Source organism: Tenrec ecaudatus, chromosome 15, assembly GCF_050624435.1.
Source record: "Tenrec ecaudatus isolate mTenEca1 chromosome 15, mTenEca1.hap1, whole genome shotgun sequence".
NCBI lineage: Eukaryota > Metazoa > Chordata > Mammalia > Afrosoricida > Tenrecidae > Tenrec > Tenrec ecaudatus.
Window position 1 is genome coordinate 66,090,563 of NC_134544.1, and position 18,081 is coordinate 66,108,643.

At 43.4% G+C, this 18,081-nt stretch overlaps 1 protein-coding gene across 2 annotated transcripts in view; it reads left to right on the forward strand.

Moving 5' to 3' along the window:
• The window catches only part of MTCL1 (microtubule crosslinking factor 1), a 201,181-nt gene that overhangs the window by 128,109 nt on the left and 54,991 nt on the right, over positions 1–18,081 (forward strand). For both annotated transcript variants that reach the window (XM_075532530.1, XM_075532531.1), the window contains 2 exons: positions 14,856–15,086; positions 16,220–16,408. In XM_075532530.1, the coding sequence (XP_075388645.1) occupies positions 14,856–15,086; positions 16,220–16,408 (420 nt within the window). The remainder of the gene's footprint in view (positions 1–14,855; positions 15,087–16,219; positions 16,409–18,081) is intronic.

An 18,081-nucleotide genomic window follows, 5' to 3' on the forward strand; every position in this document is an offset into this window, starting at 1 on the left:
TGGTAACACTGGAGTCAAAATATTGCCCTCCCAATCTCATAAACACATAATCTTCACTTATTGACGTGGTTAGGTTTGTTGTGTGAAAATCGGCATTATATAAAAAGTACATAACTTGCTTACTTGCAGCCTTCCTGTGGGCACTGTTTGCACGATGCCCCGTGTAGAGTGGCAGAAGACGATCTTACAGGCCACAGCTTGGTGCTGGCGAGTAGCTTCCACCTCTCCTTGGAACACAGTGGTCTTCTGCTCCCCCGTACTCGGTCCACTACTCCCTCCGCGTGTGCGCCCAGGCAATTGCTCTGGCTGCTGCTGCTGCAATATGAAAAGCTTCTCATCTCCCCGTTCCTAGACCTCGTTTCGGGTCGCCTCTGCCTCCCAAACACCCTACAGGACTGCCTTCACACTTTGCCTCCTTCTCTAACAAACCTCCAGTCCATTCCATCTAGCAGCTCCCACACCGCTTCCAGGCTGGGCTCATGGCTGAGGCTGCCACACTCATGCACCCTCAGCCCACCCCACCCTCTGCCCGCACAGCCGAATCCACCCCCAACCTCCACACAGCTGCTAGCAGGCCCCTGCTGAGAGCCCTCCCTTGCTGTGGCTGCTGCTCTGGTAGCACCATCCTGAGTCTACCACGCCCCTTCTGAGCTTCCCCTCCCCCCCACACACACACACCTCCAAGGCTGCATGCAGCCATCATTCTGGATGGTGCGATCATTGGAGATCAATCACTGCCCTCCTTCCAGAGAGAGAGAGAGAGAGAGAGAATATATATGTATGTGTGTGTGGTCTTTCATGTTAATTTGGCACTAAACTGACTTCCATATTAAGATGAGTCAGAAAGAAAAGTCTGGTGACTTGCTTCCTAAAATTAACTAGGGAAAACCCTATAGATAATAAGCGGGTAGCACAGGACTGGAGAGTCTTTTTTTCCGTTGTGCATGAGATCGCCCTGAGTCCAGAGTCAGCGGCACAGCAACTAACAAGAAATAGATTAGCAAAGCTCATCAGTCCTGTGCAAGGACCTTCAGACTGATTCCTTTGTTCCACAAAGATGAGGCCGAAGAAGTAGCATGGCTTGCCAGTAAGCACCACGCCTAATTATTGACAGAACTGCGTCTAAAGCAACGTCCTGCTGACTCAGCCCCCTGCCTGCTTGTGGCAGAAAGCTGCTCTGTAGTGGCAGTGCTGGTTAGCACATGCCATCAGTGTGCCTACTACCTGTGGGGACTAATGGCACTGATTGCTGTTATCCTGTGTGATGTTTCTTCTTTTAAACTTCAGTGTAGTTTTCTTTAATTTTATAGATTTTGATGAGAAACTAAAACAATAAAACAAATACACACGCTCATAGTGAAAGATAGAAGAAGAAATTAGGAGCCCTGGTGGTGTAGTGGTTATACATTGGGCTGAAATCCACAGGGTTAGCAAGCAGTTCGAAGCCACCAGCAACTCCACAGGAGAAAGACAGGACTTTCTTCACCTGGAAAAGTCTATAGTCTCAGAAACTCAGAGGGGCAGTTCTTATCTGTTCTTTATGGTCACTATGAGTTGGAATTGACTTGATGGCAGAGAATTTAATGAGAAGAGAAAACTGTACTATATATTGAAACTATATATTGTATTTTTAAAGTTTTTTTTAAGCTAAAATATATTCCCGGGCCACTTGGACATATTCATGGTTTGTTTTTTTCCTTGCTCTATCAGTTACCTTTAAGTCAAACGAACTGATGACAATTCTGTGCATGACAGAGCAGAAACAACGGAGCCAAATGTGAGCTCCTTGTGGTCTCAGAAAGCATCTGAGTCTGCTTCCAGTGGGTGCCCTGTCACTCTGACAACCTTACTCATTTGACCTTTGACTGTACAGTTGACTGTATATCCTTGTGTATCAGCTGAGTTTTTTAGCACATTTTTATGCAGGTTTTGTGGTTAAAATTCGTTGCCTCAGCTGATATTTGGGTCGGCTTATACTTGAGTATATAAAAATTATATCAGCACCTGCTAGGAAGAACTCTTCAAAATCCTTTGAACTAAATGGCCCTCAAGTGCATAGCAAACCATTGCTTTCCTTCAAGGCTAAAATAGAAACACGATTTAGAATGTCCATGAGTTAGTGGCACGCAGAGTCAAACAAGCATCCCTGTATGGAGACTTGATCAACGTGCAAGGATTCCTTTGGAGAAGGAACACCGAAGTGGACACCGAGGGTGAAACCGTGTGTACAGCTAGCTGTTCTACATCCTCTTTCTTGCACTGCCATTTAAATAATCGAATTTTGTCCCTAAACCAACTACTCCTGTTCATGTGTGAAATTCCTTTAGCGCTTTGCTCCAAGCTCCTCGGGGGGGCTAGAAAGGACATCGGGATTGACAGCTTTGAGTAACAACTTTATGGATTTATGCTGCAAGTTTTTAAAAACTGCAATGTCTCAATTTCTGTGTATGAACTGCCTTTTTTATTTTTTGGTCTCATGGATCTTTAGACTACACATTTTTGGGAATAGAAAAAGAAGACAAGTTCTTATTTTGGAACATTTAGGCATTGACCAGGTTAAGGGATTACGAGCAGTAACAACAGGTGGGAAAAAGAAAGACTACATTCTTCTCTCTCTCTCTCTCTTTTTTAATAAACAGTTTTATTGGCATAATCCACATGTTATACAATTCAATAGTCCAGTCATATCAAGAAGAGTTGTATAGTCATTACCACAGTCCATTTTAGAACCGTCTCTTCTTTCTTGTACGCTCCCCACATCCCCTAATTTCCCCTCCCGCACCACCAGACACCATTAATCTGGTTACTGTCTCTATAGAGCCACCCATCCTGGATTTAATATACTGAAAAACATTTTAAAAATTTAACCATAACAACATAAAATACAGAAAACCCCATCAAGAGGAAAAAAAATTAAAACTACAGCAACTTTAAAATAAAGACCATATTCTTGCAAGCACATTCCCTCAGTAAATCACACAAATACATGCCATATAGGAGGCCTGCAGCTCACATGTGCCACACACTCAGGCTAGGAAGGGTGTGGAACAGCCAGCTCCAGCATGCTTAAAAGCAGGCACAGCCAAAGAATCCACACCCACTAATACAGCCACACAAATCTCTCCAAACAAAGCCAGCTTTCATAAGGACTGGTATTCCTCTTGTCCTTTCATCTCAGCAAGATCCTGTGCCACACGTCATATTTGTTCCTGAGTTTGCTCTCATGGTTTCCATCAAATCTCCTGTGACACCCGCATCTGTTATGAGAGCAGTGTGTAGATATGTGGTTTGGAATGTGTGCACTCCTTAAAAATAGTTCCTATGAGAAATGGTCAGGCAATACCCTGGTCAGATTTCAGATATAAATGAGACCCACTCTCCAACCAGTGGGTTGAGTTCCTGGGTCCCAAATTTCAGAACCCTTCTCCTTGGTTCCTCCTTTTATCTTTCAGTCCGGGGAGGACAGCATGCATTGGTAATCCTATGACTCAGCTAAATACCAACGCTAGCAAAACTATATAGGGCCAAGTATGCATACACCTGTGCTGAACTCATCTACTGCTTTGCAAAGAAAGGATAGCAGAAGTGGCTAGGATCAAATAGAACTCATTAGAAAATGAAGTATGTCAGTGTTGGTAGACTCTTAACATCTAAACAGGAGTATTCAACATCATAATGGAGATAATGAAAAATATTTCTTGTTCATTTATTTTGGATGTTGAGATAGTGGTGTTATCATCTTAAATCTGGCCGTTATAATCCCGTTTCTCTGGAGATGGTTAAGAAATTTGCAACATAAATTAGTGTGCAACCTATCCTTTATGGATTGAAGCTAGGTCATGGGTTTTAGGCACCAACAAGGTTAAAGGTGGCTGTTCAACCCTGGACAATAAGTCTGGACAGCCACGGAAACCATAGGGATGCTGTTTCTTTACATAAACTTCCTGAATTGAAACAGCAACATGAATTTGCTGTATAGTCAACATCTCTGGTAAGTGAACAAGCAATCGAATCAAACTTTTGGTGATGAAGGGTAATATATGTTGTGTAAAGGAAGTGTTTTTGTTATGTGTACACGGTCTTCAAACATATGTGACTGTGTGAGGGTAAGAGATAAAGCTACTGCCCTGAGGGTTCCAATTCATACATGCTCCGGTTTACACATGCATGTGCAACACGTTCAGCCTGTCTCTCTGATTGCTGCACAGTTCATACATGCTCCAGTTTACTTCAAATGCAACACATTCAGCCTGTCTTTCTGATGGCTGCAGACAAGTGCTCTCCAGGAGAACCTGTAATCTGTTGTAATCTCATGAGCGTGCCTTCAAAAAAGATCCAATTATAAAGGTGGCTTCCAAGGAGATCTGCTGGACAGAGAGGTCAGCTCAGGAATTAGGGTAACTGTTCACTGAGATTCCAAAGGAGTAATATTGATTATTTTCTTAAAGAATACAGGAGATCTTGGGAGCTTATTAGGAGTTTTTAAAAAGAAAATTGGTAACAAACTAACAAACTTGGTGATAAAGATCCAGGGAAGTTGTGCTGAGGAATTTTTTTCTATCAGAATGCATCTATCTCCTCCTTTTTGAGGGTAACAAGAGCTGTCCTATGAGAAGTTTGTTGGGAAATCTCACCTCATCCATTCTACAGCCCTGAGCTTGCCCTGCAGGCTCCTTGTGGTTACCCACACTCCTGGAACGTTTCAAAGGAGCCCTGTGTGAATCCCCAGAGGCTGCCCCAAATGCCCCAAGACCAGGTTTAAATGGAAGAGCACAGGGATCACCGGGAAGGGTGTTAGCGATGGAAAGCACTGCCTTTAGGAGCATCTCTGTATGTAGATGAAGGGTATATTGAGAAAGAGTAGCTTCACATTTTGTTGGTTTTATTTAATAAAGGTTTCTGATTTTGTAGCAATATATGTTTACCTATCCTCATTTACAGTTGTGTGGCAGTGAGTAATTCTAGATGGAAATGTTTGCACCTTGCTTGTGTTTTGTATTGATGAACTTTTTATTTTTGTAGCACTGGGGTGACATTGGCATCCCCAGTAGGAAGGAGCATTTGTCCATGGAAGTTACACACACACACACACACACACACACACACACACACACACCACCACCACCACCACCCCCCAAAGGAACATAAACTTCACATAGCTCCTCGGAGCTAAGTGTTTCTGTTGTTGTCTTCAGAACCAACACTGAAGACACTGTAGGAAATTAAATGTTCCAGATGAAAAATCTCTTAAATTTCCTTTTCTGTTCATAAATGTGGTTCAAATAGAGGCACACAGTTTTTAAACAATCATTTTATTGGGGGCTCTTACAGCTCTCATAACGTTCCATATATCACTTGTATCCAGCACATTTGTACATATGTTGCCATCATCATTTTCTAACATTTACTTTCAGTTTGAGCCCTTGATATCAGCTCCTCTTCCCCCCACCCACCCTCATGACTCCTTGATAAATTATACATTATTATTGTTTTCTTACCTTACACCGACTGCTGTCTCTCTTTACCCACATTCCTATTGTTCCTCCCCCCTCCCCCCACTTCCTTCCTACCCTCTTGGAATTGCTACTCCCATTTCTGTTCCCGAGGGGGTTATCTGTTCTGGATTCGGTGTGTCATGAACTCTTATCTGTACCAGTGTACATGTTCTGGTCTAGCCAGAACTGAAAGGCAGGACTGGGGTCATGACAGTGGGGGGTGATGAACCCTTAAAGAGCCAGGGGAATAGTGTTTTATTGGTGCTATACTGCACACTGGTTGACTCATCCCTTCCTTGTGACCTTTCTACAGGTTGGTTTTGTGTCTCCGCTCAAAACTCCTCATTCTCAACACATGTTTTTTTGTTGTTGTTTTGGTCTTCTGGTGCCTGTTACTTGATTCTGTTGATACCTGGTGATCACACAGGCTGGCGTGCTTCTTCCATGTGGGCTTTATTGCTTTCCAGCTAGATGGTCGCTTGTTCTTCAAGCCTTTAAGATCCCAGAAGCTATATCTTTTGATAGCAGGGCAGTATCAGCTTTCTTCATCACATTTGCTTATGCACCCATTATGTCTTCAGCCATTATATGGGCATGATGAGCATCACAGAATGCCAGTTTGTAAGAACAAAGTGTTCTTGTGTTGAGGGAGAGCTTAAGTCCAAAGTACGTCCACTTCCTCAATGTATTGCCACATAAACATATTTACAAAGGCTAACATCTCTTTTTTTTTTTAGGTAAGCTTTTTTTGAAAATCATTTTATTAGGGCTCATACAACTCTTATCACAATCCATACATATATCAATTGTGTAAAGCACACCTGTACATTCATTGCCCTCATCATTCTCAAAGCATTTGCTCTCCACTTAAGCCCCTGGCATCAGGTCCTCATTTTTCCCCTCCCTCCCCATTCCCCACTCCCTCATGAGCCCTTGATAATTTATAAATTATTTTGTCATATCTTGCCCTGTCCAATATCTCCCTTCACCCACTTTTCTGTTGTCTGTCCCCCAGGGAGGAAGTCACATGTAGATCCTTGTCATCGGTTCCTTCTTTCCAACCCACTCTCCCTCCACCCTCCCAGTATCGCCATTCACACCACTGGTCCTGAGGGGATCATCCACCCTGGATTCTCTGTGCTTACAGTTCCTATCTGTACCAGTGTACATCCTCTGATCTAGCCAGACTTTCAAGGTAGAATTTGGATCGTGATAGTTGGTGGGGGGGGGGGGGAGGTGAGACAAGCATTTAGAAACTAGAGGAAAGTTGTATTTTTCATCATTGCTACATCGCACCTTGACTGGCTCATCTCCTCCCCTAGACCCCTCTGAAAGGGGATCTCCAGGGCAGACAAATGGGCTTTGGGTCTCCACTCTTCAGTCCCCCCCTCATTCACTATGGTAAGATTTTTTGTTCTGATGATGCCTTATACCTGATCCCTTCAACACCTTGTGATCGCACAGGCTGGTGTGCTTCTTCCATGTGGGCTTTGTTGCTTCTAAGCTAGATGGCTGTTTGTTTACCTTCAAGCCTTTAAGACCCCAGACGCTATACCTTTTGATAGGTGGGCACCATCAGCTTTCCTTGCCACATTTGCTTATGCACCCGTTTGTCCTCAGCAGTTGTGTTGGGAAGGTGAGCATCATAGAATGCCAGTTTAATAGAACAAAGTATTCTTGCACTGAGGGAGTACTTGAGTGGAGACCCAATGTCTTTCTGCTACCTTAATACTCAATACTATTATGCCCAGTCCCCACCTGGGTTTCAGCAATTCCTCTTGGTTACATTGCCCTTGATCATGCCCTACCAGGCCTCCCATACCCACCTCACCACCAATTTGGATCACTCATTGTTTCCTTGTCCCTGGGTTTGTTAACACCCTTTCCTTTCTCCCACCTCCCCATATCCCATGTCCCAGGCACTGTCGTTTCTGTTGTTTTCTCCTCCAGAGTGTTCATCCAGTCTATCTTATTTAGACAGACCTGCGGAGATAATAACATGCACAAAACAAGACAGAGCAAAACCAAGCAACAATATGTAACAACAACAACAAACCACTGACAAAGAACAAAACAAAACACAACAAGAAAGAAAAGCTTGTAGTTCGTTCAAGGATTGTTTGTTGGCCTTTAGGAGCATTTTCCAGTCCAGTCTGTTGGGACACCATGCCCTGGCCCCAGAGTCCACTTTCAGCATTCCCTGGGGACCTTGCCACTCCATTCCCTTGCTGTTCCACTGCACTCCCCCAGTGCTTTGCCTCGGTGTGGCGGGATTAGATCGGCCTCAATTCTCACACTGTGTCTCCAGTGCTGTCCTCCGCAGGGCCATGGGTCAGGGAGGGGCATCATGTCTCATAGTGGGGCTGGCCATGTGGTCCTCTCTGTGTACTGGCTGCTCTAATTGGGAACATCGTCCTCAAGTCCTGGTAGGCCAGAATATGCTTCACTCTGTCTCACTCCCCATTCATCTGCTCCTGTGTGCTCTGATCAGATATGTCCCTCTCCCAGAGCTGCTGATTCAAATAAATTCTTCTGGGGGAAGGGGCAGGCATCCACTTAGTATTTGGGACTGGGGCCAGCCCCCCAGACCTCTCCACTGGTTCCCTGTTCCACGCCAGAATGTTGCATTCACATCTTGGGCCACTGGGTTGAAGTCTGGTTGGTCTCTCTTTCCCTGTAGAGATATTAACACCTCTCTTTATGAATATATGTACGTAAGTGCACACCTATGTCTATACCTCTATCCACAGCTTCTTCCTTTTTGCTTTTTATCTTCCTCCTGCCCCACCATCATGCTTGCCTTTCTTCTGTCTGTAAGTAATTCCTCTCACCTAGACGGCTGTTGCTCCAACACCACTGGAGTCTCTATCTCCTCCTTGTTGTTGCTTTGAATTCCCTAGTTGTTACTCATTGCTCCTTTCCCCCACCTCCTCTTCCCTCTAAGTCCCTCTGGAACCATCAGTCCTGTTGCTTTCTCCTTGGGCTTGCTTCCATGCCCATCTTATATAGGTAGGCAACACAACAATAACAGATACAAACAAAAAGAAAAGATTGAATAAAAAGAGAGGGGAAAAAAGAAGCATACATAATTGCAGGGATTTCCACTGACCTTTATGAATATGTACCTGGGGGATTCCGGGATTTGCCACTCCTAGCTTGAAGTCTGTTTTTCGGGCTCCTCAGTGGTTTTGTGGCTTTGCTTTGTTCCCATTGCTGATCTGTCGTGTTCCCGTCTTGATTCACCCCACTGTGTGGGCTGTGCAGACCATACTCACTCCCTGCCATGGGTCCCCAATATTGTCCTCTGTCACAGTGTGCTCCAGCAAGAAGACATCATGTCTGGAGTTGTTGTTGACCCTACAGTCGCTCGGTAGAGGCACACATTTTTAAACCATATTGAATCCTCATTTTTAATCCAGATTTTAATAATGAAGTATGAGTGTTTGCTATAAATATGTTTCATATATGTTATGTATTAAGATTAAAATCAACTTGCCTTAGTTTTCCAGTGCTGTTCTAACAAAAATACTGCAAGTGGATGTCTTTAACAAGCAGAAACGTCTTCACTCACAATTTCAGAGGCTGGTGGTGTCAATTCATAACACCAACTTGAAAGGAGGATGTTTTTTCTCAGGTGGCTCTGAGAAAAGGTCTTTGCCTCCTTTTACTGTCTGTGGGCTTGGTGTTCCATGTGTCCATGTGTCTTGGTATCAGTCTTGTCCATGTGTCTTGGTGTCAGTCTTCCACTGGGTCCAGAAGGTTTCCAGCACAAGGACCCTGCGTCCAAAGAACACACTCTGCTCTTGGTTCTTCTTTCATGGGCCTGCTCCCTCTGGTTTCTTTTATTTCCTGATAAAGGTGAAGCAGGCCACACCAAAGGAAACTCCCTTGCATGATCAGACAAGGGCTGGGGCCTGATTAACGATATTGCAGCCTAGCCTCATCTCTTGGTTTATCACCTCATGGGGGCCAGTTACATCATTGTATAGCTACCAAACCCCGGACACTCGTGGTCCAGGCAAGCTGACATTATTTGTAGGTGACAAACTCTGGTAATGCACAAGACTAAGTTAATAGATCTTTGTTTTTCTTAAAAGGTCAGCTTGATTAGGATGCCATTTTAGCATCTAGTAATAGAAAGCCTTTGACTAGACCCCGCTGTTAAAATGTGGGCAGAATTGACAGTTTCGATGTATACAGAGTAGGTAAGTGAAAGTAAAGTTTGCACTAGAGCAGACCAGATGCCATGGAAATACTCCTGCCGTGACGACCTATAAAATTTAGAAGTGAAGTTTGTGAGGACTTTGTTTACGGCTGTATACTTTAAACACTGCCTTTTACAAGAATGCTTACCAGATATTTGTTGGATAAACGCTCCCTAATTACATATCTGGACTCTGTCCCTCCCCCCAAAATGTATATAGTCCCCAAGTGTTGGAAACTCGAAGAATTATGATTGATCTCAGAACTGAAAAATAGAGCACTATTTGGTGCCTTTAGGTGAGGTGAGTAATGGGTGGATACCAGAATTGGTAACCGGGAGCCTTCAGTTTTAATAATAAACACAACACCAGCAAGGAAAGACATTAGCTTAGGACCCTCACGAGCTAGCCACTCCTTCAGAAAACCGATCTGCTGCTGGTAAAAGAGTCAACAAGGAAGCTGTCTATCTTACCAAAAGCTCTGGGTCAGAAGGTTATGAGACACACACACACACCACCAGAAGGATATGTGACACAGACACACATACACCATCAGAAGGATATGTGACACACACACACACACACACACAACACGTAGGAAAGTACCTCCTGGACTGGCCAGCCTGCACACTGGGTGAAACTTATGGTCTATTTTGTGCAAGAATCCCCAAGGATTTATTGTTGGCTTCTTCAAACACAAAACCAACTTACAGGCACATTCTCAACCACATCACACATGAGATTCATAAATAACTCCCATTTGAAAATGAACTTCAAACAAATAAGCAGGCACCATCCATGGCGAGCTAGAGTCCACAGACACTGGGGTGACGTGAGTTGGCATCTGCCCCTATGGGTCTCAGAGGCTAACTCTTTGCAGGAGTAGAAAGCCTCCCCTTTGTCCTGAAGAGCAGTAGTGGTTTCAAACTGCTGACCTTGTAGTTCACAGCTCAACACATCACCACTACGCCACCACGGCTCCTGAATTACACTCTAAAACTCAGAAACTATCGAACGGAGACACTAACATTAAGGGCACAGCAAACTTGAGAAAGCAATAATTATTATTCTAAGATGACCACTAAGCGATATGACTAATGCTTTTAGAAACAAGAAATTGGTCATTAGCAAGATGCCTCTCTTCAACGATGTGGAGGCAAATAACTAGATCTCAAGGATTACCAGAATAGTTTAACTAACAAGTCCAAGAAGCTTGGACAGTTTTGAGTTTCTGGAAAGTAGACTGAGTCAGTCTCCAGATTTCCACTTTCCCCCGAGGAATGGTGGTGGGTCTTCTCTGCTTCCACTCTTCTCTTACTGCACTGTCGTCCTGTGTCCTCTGTGTTCTGCCCACTCATTTCCTGCACTTCCGGCTCCTGGGGTATAGCCCTCGCTCGTGACAGCCCGGGTACCACCAGATTAGGAATAACAGAAACACTCACAGTGCAGTGAAATGACACATATTTTCACTAGAATAGTCCCTTTACGTCCCTTATAAATCACTTCTCTTTAGGTAGCATAAGTCTGGGTAAAATGTCATACTTAAGTTTTTCATAACTTTATTTATTTCACAACTGATTTTCTACCATTATCATTTGACCTTATAAGATAGGCTTTACTGATAAAAAGAATAAAGATTCCATTAACTATTTCAAACCAAAAATGTTTTTTTAATGTTACAAATAGCTCTTCATACAATTCCTTTCAGGGAATATGTGTAATTCAAAGGTCTGAAACCATCTGTTCCTCTGAGCGTGACGATAAGGCTACTTGATAAAAGAAACGCACGCATGATTGAGAAAGAACAATTTCTACAAAGAGGTCTATGAACAAATTAATGATGCAATTTAGAAAGACACAGTATGGGTTTAGGAAATGAATCCAAGAGGCTGATTTCTATGCCAAGTAGTCAAAAGTCACACCTGACTCAGTCACCCAATCTAGAGATGCTAGAAATTAACTTACTCGAAGCCACTGTGGAGCAAGTACAGATCCACCCACTCCCCACCCACCCCGCTCCCTCCTGCATCTTGGTCTGATTCGCCTCCTTCTCTAGGCCTAGCTTGTGTTATTGTTAAGCTCAGGTGATAGGTACCCATGGATCCTCCATCTCTTAGATAGGAAATGAAGGGCAAGTGGACTTGCACATCCTTGGGTAACACTGGGATCCTGTGGTGGACCAGTTCATTACAGGAGGTCAAGGAGAAGCAGCCATAGTTTCACTCCACTGCTGCAGCGCCTGCAGGGCTATGTTGCTCTATGTGTGTCCAGATGTATGTCTTGCATAATCACATCAGGCAGTTTTTCCACTAAACCCCTTCCTTTATCCACCAATCAGCTCAGTCCCACCTCCACCCGACCCCATTTTACCTGAAAAGATTCTATCGGTAGGGGAGCTCCAGGGTCACCTTGTGCAGGTGACCAAACTGTATCAGGAGGGGAGCCAGAGATATGCACACAAAATCCCTAAGGTAAATATGGGAATTGGATTTTAGCACACTGCTCAGCTAGCAGTGGAACCCCTCAACAGAAATAACAAAATATGTCTGAATGATATCTTGTCAATGCATAGTGACCCTATAGGACAAGGTAGAACTGCCACTGTGGGTTTCTGAGACTGTACTTCTTTGTGGGAGCAGAAAGCTCCATCTTTCTCCCACATAACACCTGGTGGTTTCGAACTGCTGACCTTGGGTTAGCACTAATGCCACCAGGGCTCCTAAATGGCAAAGCAAGTAAAATAAGCACAACTGGATACGACAGTTGTATTTATATTATTTGTTGTCCTGAAATTTCAAATATTTTATTAACGTTAGGAGAGATTTCTGTTAGAAACATCAACCACACACCCTAAAATGCTGTCTTCCAAACAGCTGCCTGTCATTGAAGTGTGACTTGGTTAGCACCCCTACCTATGTTAGAGTGATCAGTAATAATTTTTTTTTGTTAACTCCTTTCCCAGGGCTCCTAGTAAAAGGGATTTGATGATACAGAAAAACACTCCTTGCGTAGAACCCTCTCTGAGGATCATCCAACTTATACTACTGCCCTTGATCTAATTATTATTAACCGATATCAAGGGTCAGATTTGTGTTGCACTTCTTCCCCTTGAAAGAGTGCTTAAAACATGGTTGGTCTTGAATTACCCTGGTGTGCATGCCTTGCACATGTGCACAATAAAGATGAGCAGAGTAGAGATTTGGGGTGTATCCAGGAACTTAATTTGGTAAGGCATATTTGTTTCACATATGTCCCATGTCATCCTGGTCTCACTGGCCAAAACCGGTCAGAAACTGAGTAAGGGAGTACCTTCTGCCTGGCCGCTTAGGAAGAGCAAAGCTGAATGTAAGACCCAAATAGGCCTTTCAGACCATATTAGCTGCACATACTTCTATTAAAATATTAAACGTATTGGTCAAACTTCACTGACATTACAAGAGGAAATTTATTTCATATTACTAAAAAGAGAGAGAACTTATAGTCATTTTAAATACTGCCTCAAAAACACATTTGAAGAGTTTTTATCTGGTGATATTAAACCAAAGGTAGGGGTCAGGAGTTTTCAGTACTCCATGTCAATATGTGTTGGAGAAGCTTCTAGACTTTGGTCAGTTGTGGAGTATCACTCAGGATTGTTCAGAAGAGAAGGAAAGGGAAGGTGTCCTCTATTGTACCCAGAGAGCAGAGGGCCATCTCTGAGCCTGGGGAAGAAAAGGAGGCAGAAAGCTGGGTGGAGGCGTGGCCAGGGAGGGGACGATAGGGGAGGGTGTGTGGGAATCAGAAAGGAGTTTCCAGGAAGGCCTGCACAATAATGTTGCAGCTGAAAAGCCACCCTGGGCTGCCTCTGGGCTAGCTAGGCCTGGAAGCTGCTCGGAGCAAGTATCTGTGCGAGGTCACTGGCTCGTGTTATCTTATTGCCCTGTACACACTCTGAAGTCCACATTGTCTCCATTTTGCAGTAGAAGAAACCAAAGCTACAAGAAACTCAGATGAGGAATAAATTACCACTACTCTCTGTTAAAGAGTCCCTAAATAGCGCGTAGAGTTAAGCACTCGACTCCTAATCGAGAGGTAGGCAGTTGGAACCCACCCAGAGGTGCCTTGGAAAGCATACCTGGAAATCTGCTTATGAGAAGCCACAGCCTTGAAAACGATGGTGCATTCTGCTCTGCACAAATGGAGCCGCCATACTCAACAGCAACTGACCACAACTTTGAGTTAGAGCATCTTGAAGTACAAAAAATCCATCAGCACGTAGGCTCATCAAGTTGTCATAGCAATACTCCTGTGGTTGCTGAGAATAAACCAAGCTAATAGTTTCGATACAACAATACTGCTTTGGTTTCTCACACGAGGAGTGTTAACTTAGGAGAGGACAGCTGGTAATGACAAAGAAGACTGGCATTCCTTTTTATTTGTAATCTATGGAACGAAAGCTTTGAATCTATGTATCTTGGTTATTATAATTATTCTTGCGCCCTTATATGTAAAGATTTTATTCTCTTTTGCTTCATCAGCATTGACAAATAATTGCTTATTTCTTGAAAGAGTGTTCATGCATGACTTAAAAACAGGGAATTAATATAAAGATGGACAACATTCATTTTTGAATCGTGTCCCTTTTGTGTACTGAAGAGAGATGCCTACCTCATGAGTGTTGTTTGGAAATGATTATCAGACTCGTCCTCCAGTTGCTTCCTGTTCTATGCAATAGGGTCCTTACGCATCGGGAGAGGATTCCCGCTCATCCTCCGCCCTCCATCTGGCTCTCTAAAGTGGAGGGCTCCCTCTTTCTTTCCCTCGACTGTCGCACTGTGAAATGGGATTCACATTTAAGTCAACTACAAGCCATCCATCTGAGAAACAATTTTCTTGAAGAATATTTCTTAGAGAATGATGAAAGACTGACAATGAAATTGTGTATATAAAAATCCCTTTTCCTGAAGTAATACTTGCTTCTGGATCACCAAATGCCTAAGGCTTTATGAAAAGAAATAGCTCAGGGAGTTATTTAAGTAGAATCTGGGGGGCCAGTCCCACCAGATAAATGCAAATTTAATTACGTAGATAGAATGGCAGTTTGCAGTGATGCTTGGTTTGGTTTGGGTGGCACATTGGGGTAACTCCTTGTCACGCTCTGTCTTTTGTTCTGTTCAAGAGTCAGGAGGAAAACCTCTGTGCTCTGAGGTGGAAAGAGCTAGAAGTGCACAGCCTGGCTGTGCAAAACACCCTCCACGGCCAGAGCTGGAACCATGAGAAGAAGCTGATGCAGCAAGAGCTCCGGTTCTTGAAACAGAACATTTTCCTCTTCTACGTCAAGCTCAGGTGGCTGCTGAAACACTGGCGGCAAGGTAAACGGATGGATGAAGAAAGAGACGCTCCAGCCGAGGTAACTCCACCTGCAGACTTCTTATTAATTTTGACCCCGGACTTTGTTACCCACCCCCTTATTTTATTGTTTTAGAATATGTTATCAGGGCTGATCCAAGTAAAAGAAATGTGGTAGATTGTCCAGTTATATATTAAACCAGGAATTAGATGCTGTATTTCGACCTAGTTGTAAGAGGACTCTGATGTGAAACTCTATGAGGCAGCATTGGTTTGCTACTGTCTCTTTTGTTGCTGATATATTAATGCCCTTCGTTTACCACCCTCAGATCCTTCACCACCTCAGTCAGCCTTGGTGACTTGTAAACCTTGAGTCTTACACTTTTCATGTAAGCTTTATGCTAGAACCCTTTCTGCTGGTCGAGTTTTGTAAGGGTTTCTTTCAAAGCCTCAGATGGGTCACATGTTTGCTACCTCTGCAGTTTGTGTATGTTTTTGTTGTTTCCATTCCCAGATATGTAAAAGAACAGAGGTACTTGCTTTGCGTTGGTGAACGCAGAGTGGCCGTGGCTCCCCATCTCGTTCCTAGCCTGGCCCTCTGAACGTGGCATGGAGTCACTGGTGCACTTTGTATATTGTGCATTCGCACCCCCGGCAGTGTTGTTTGTCAGCTGTTCCAGGCATTATGAAGACTTAGTTTCTTCCCTCGCTCCAAAGGCCTTTTTCCGACTCTCCTCACTGGTGAACAGTCTATGTCAGTTTGTGCCTCCTTATAGATGGGAACACTCAATGAGTCCCTTTCCTTATCGTGAGGAAAATCTGCAAAGATTAATTGAACCATCTTCCTCATTCCCATAGCACAGAAAGCCATGATTAAATGAAATGTAGAAGTAATGATAAAGTTTCCTATTGATGAATACTTTGGAATCTTTCCCCCTCTAATTGATAAGATGATAGTTATGAGTAATAACTACTTGTAAACAGTACTTACCTTTTTCTAATAAAATGATCACCCACTTGGCGATTTGAAAGGAGGAAAGAGTAATGAGTGTGAAAGGGCCAAATTGAACTTTTGGAGGAAGGAACTGGAAAGTACAGAGTTGGGCTTGATAACTCACAAAGTGGATAATTATACTCAAATTATAAAAATCTGACTGGCCAGCACAGACTGAACATCATGTCCTGCCTTTCTAGGGCGAGCATCCGGACACCCTCCCTGACCTTGCTGAGCTTGCAGTGCACAAGGGTGGTGGGCCAGATGGCAAGGATGATGACGGAGTCCCCTGCATTACCGTGGGAGAGTATCCTCAGCACTGCCCGGCGGTGGAGATCGGCAGCCATGGGTTGCGACTTCAGAGTACAGACATGGGACAACAAAAGCAGGTGTGTGCCCAGACCAGACCCAGGGTTGTCTGTCAGTTTTTCCCTCACTTGAGGTAGAAGGTTCCTAATCCATGAGGTGTTCTTACTCTAAAGCGCTGCTACTCCAGGTCCTGGGAAACTTGTCCAGCCTAATTGTTAGAATTTATTGCTGTTTCTGAGGCTGTGTTCTTTCTGGAAATCACACAATTTGGTCTCTAGTCTAATGTAAGCCAGTGACTTTGTTTGGCATGTACATATATAAGTAAGAGCCCCAGAAAGGTCAGAGCAATTGAGTGCACACCCTCCATAAAATTGGCATTACAGAATGGCTTGGCCAATGGTGGCAATTCTCCCAAGAAAGAGGATGCATTTTGGGAACATTACCAGAACATCCTCAGGATTCTTTTTGTTGGCATTTTGCTGAACAAGTATTAGCAGCACCTTTAATATGGCATCTGAATATGCAAAAGTAAAGAAAATGTGTTTTTAATATCCCAAAACATATATAAACAATTTTTTAAAATTTTTCATGGGGTCACTTGAAACAAAGTGCCCCCCAATAAAAATATTGGGTGAAATTAAAAATTAAAACGTATGAAAAGAGGAGGGATTCCAATGTTCATACTGCCAAACACCACAAGCTTACAGAATAAACCAAAAGCTACTGTTGGAACCATCTAGACTTTTTACATTTTCCTATAAAAGATTAATGCTGGAGACTTGGAAGATTGTGACTCTTAAGAAGAACCTCGTGTTAGAGCTTTCTTGCCCCAGACTTTGTAATCTGAATCCCTCTGACCCACCTTGGTTTCTCAAAGGCTCCACCAAGTCTCACCCAAGCCCATCAAGCTGAAGATTCCCTACTTTGAGGCATGCAGGACTGGAGTTTCTCAGCAGCAGCGGTCATTTGGGGCAAAGGTCCAGACTCTTGATAAACACTGTTGGCTCACTCCTCTGTACTTGCCAGCCAGCTGCTGCTGCTGCTGCTGTCCACCCCACAGTCCCCACTCCTACCCTTGTGCTTAGAGCCCAGACCCTCCCCTGGCAAGGGGGCATGGAGCACTGCTGTTTATTGGAACCTTGGCTCAGCTACACATGAAGAGCAGAGGCTGTATTGAACTCAGGCTAAGGAGTAATTTTTATTTTCTTTATATTTACAAATTAGATATTCACAACAAAACTGTCTTCAATGTACACAGTCCCCCCGCTCTTCCCCCTTGGAATTATACTCCAAGAAGGAGATTATACTTTTAAATGAATTTTTCATTTTAGTTATTAGGAAATATGTCATTTCAGCAGTGTCCATGGAGAGATTGTAGGTGATGCAGTGAATTCTTTAGCAATGATCTAGTTAGAAAATAGAATGATAATTTATAAATAATTAATAGCCCAGGATCTACTGGTTTTCTTATTTCTAATGCATGTGGAGTAGTTTTATTATTTTAAAAGAGAGGTTTTACTACCTGATTTTATAGATTGTTTGTAATGAACTCACATAGGATTCTTAGATTGCCAGATATCCATAAGCTTACATCAAAGAGTAAACTGTTACTTCAAATGTTTGGGAAGGGAGGGGGGGGCTCAGGCAAGGTGGGGAATGTAACACATCTGTTTTCTAAACAAGAGACATAGAAAAATTTACACTTGAAGTAGAAAATAACAGAAGTCATTCATCTGGATCCTCACATTCATTG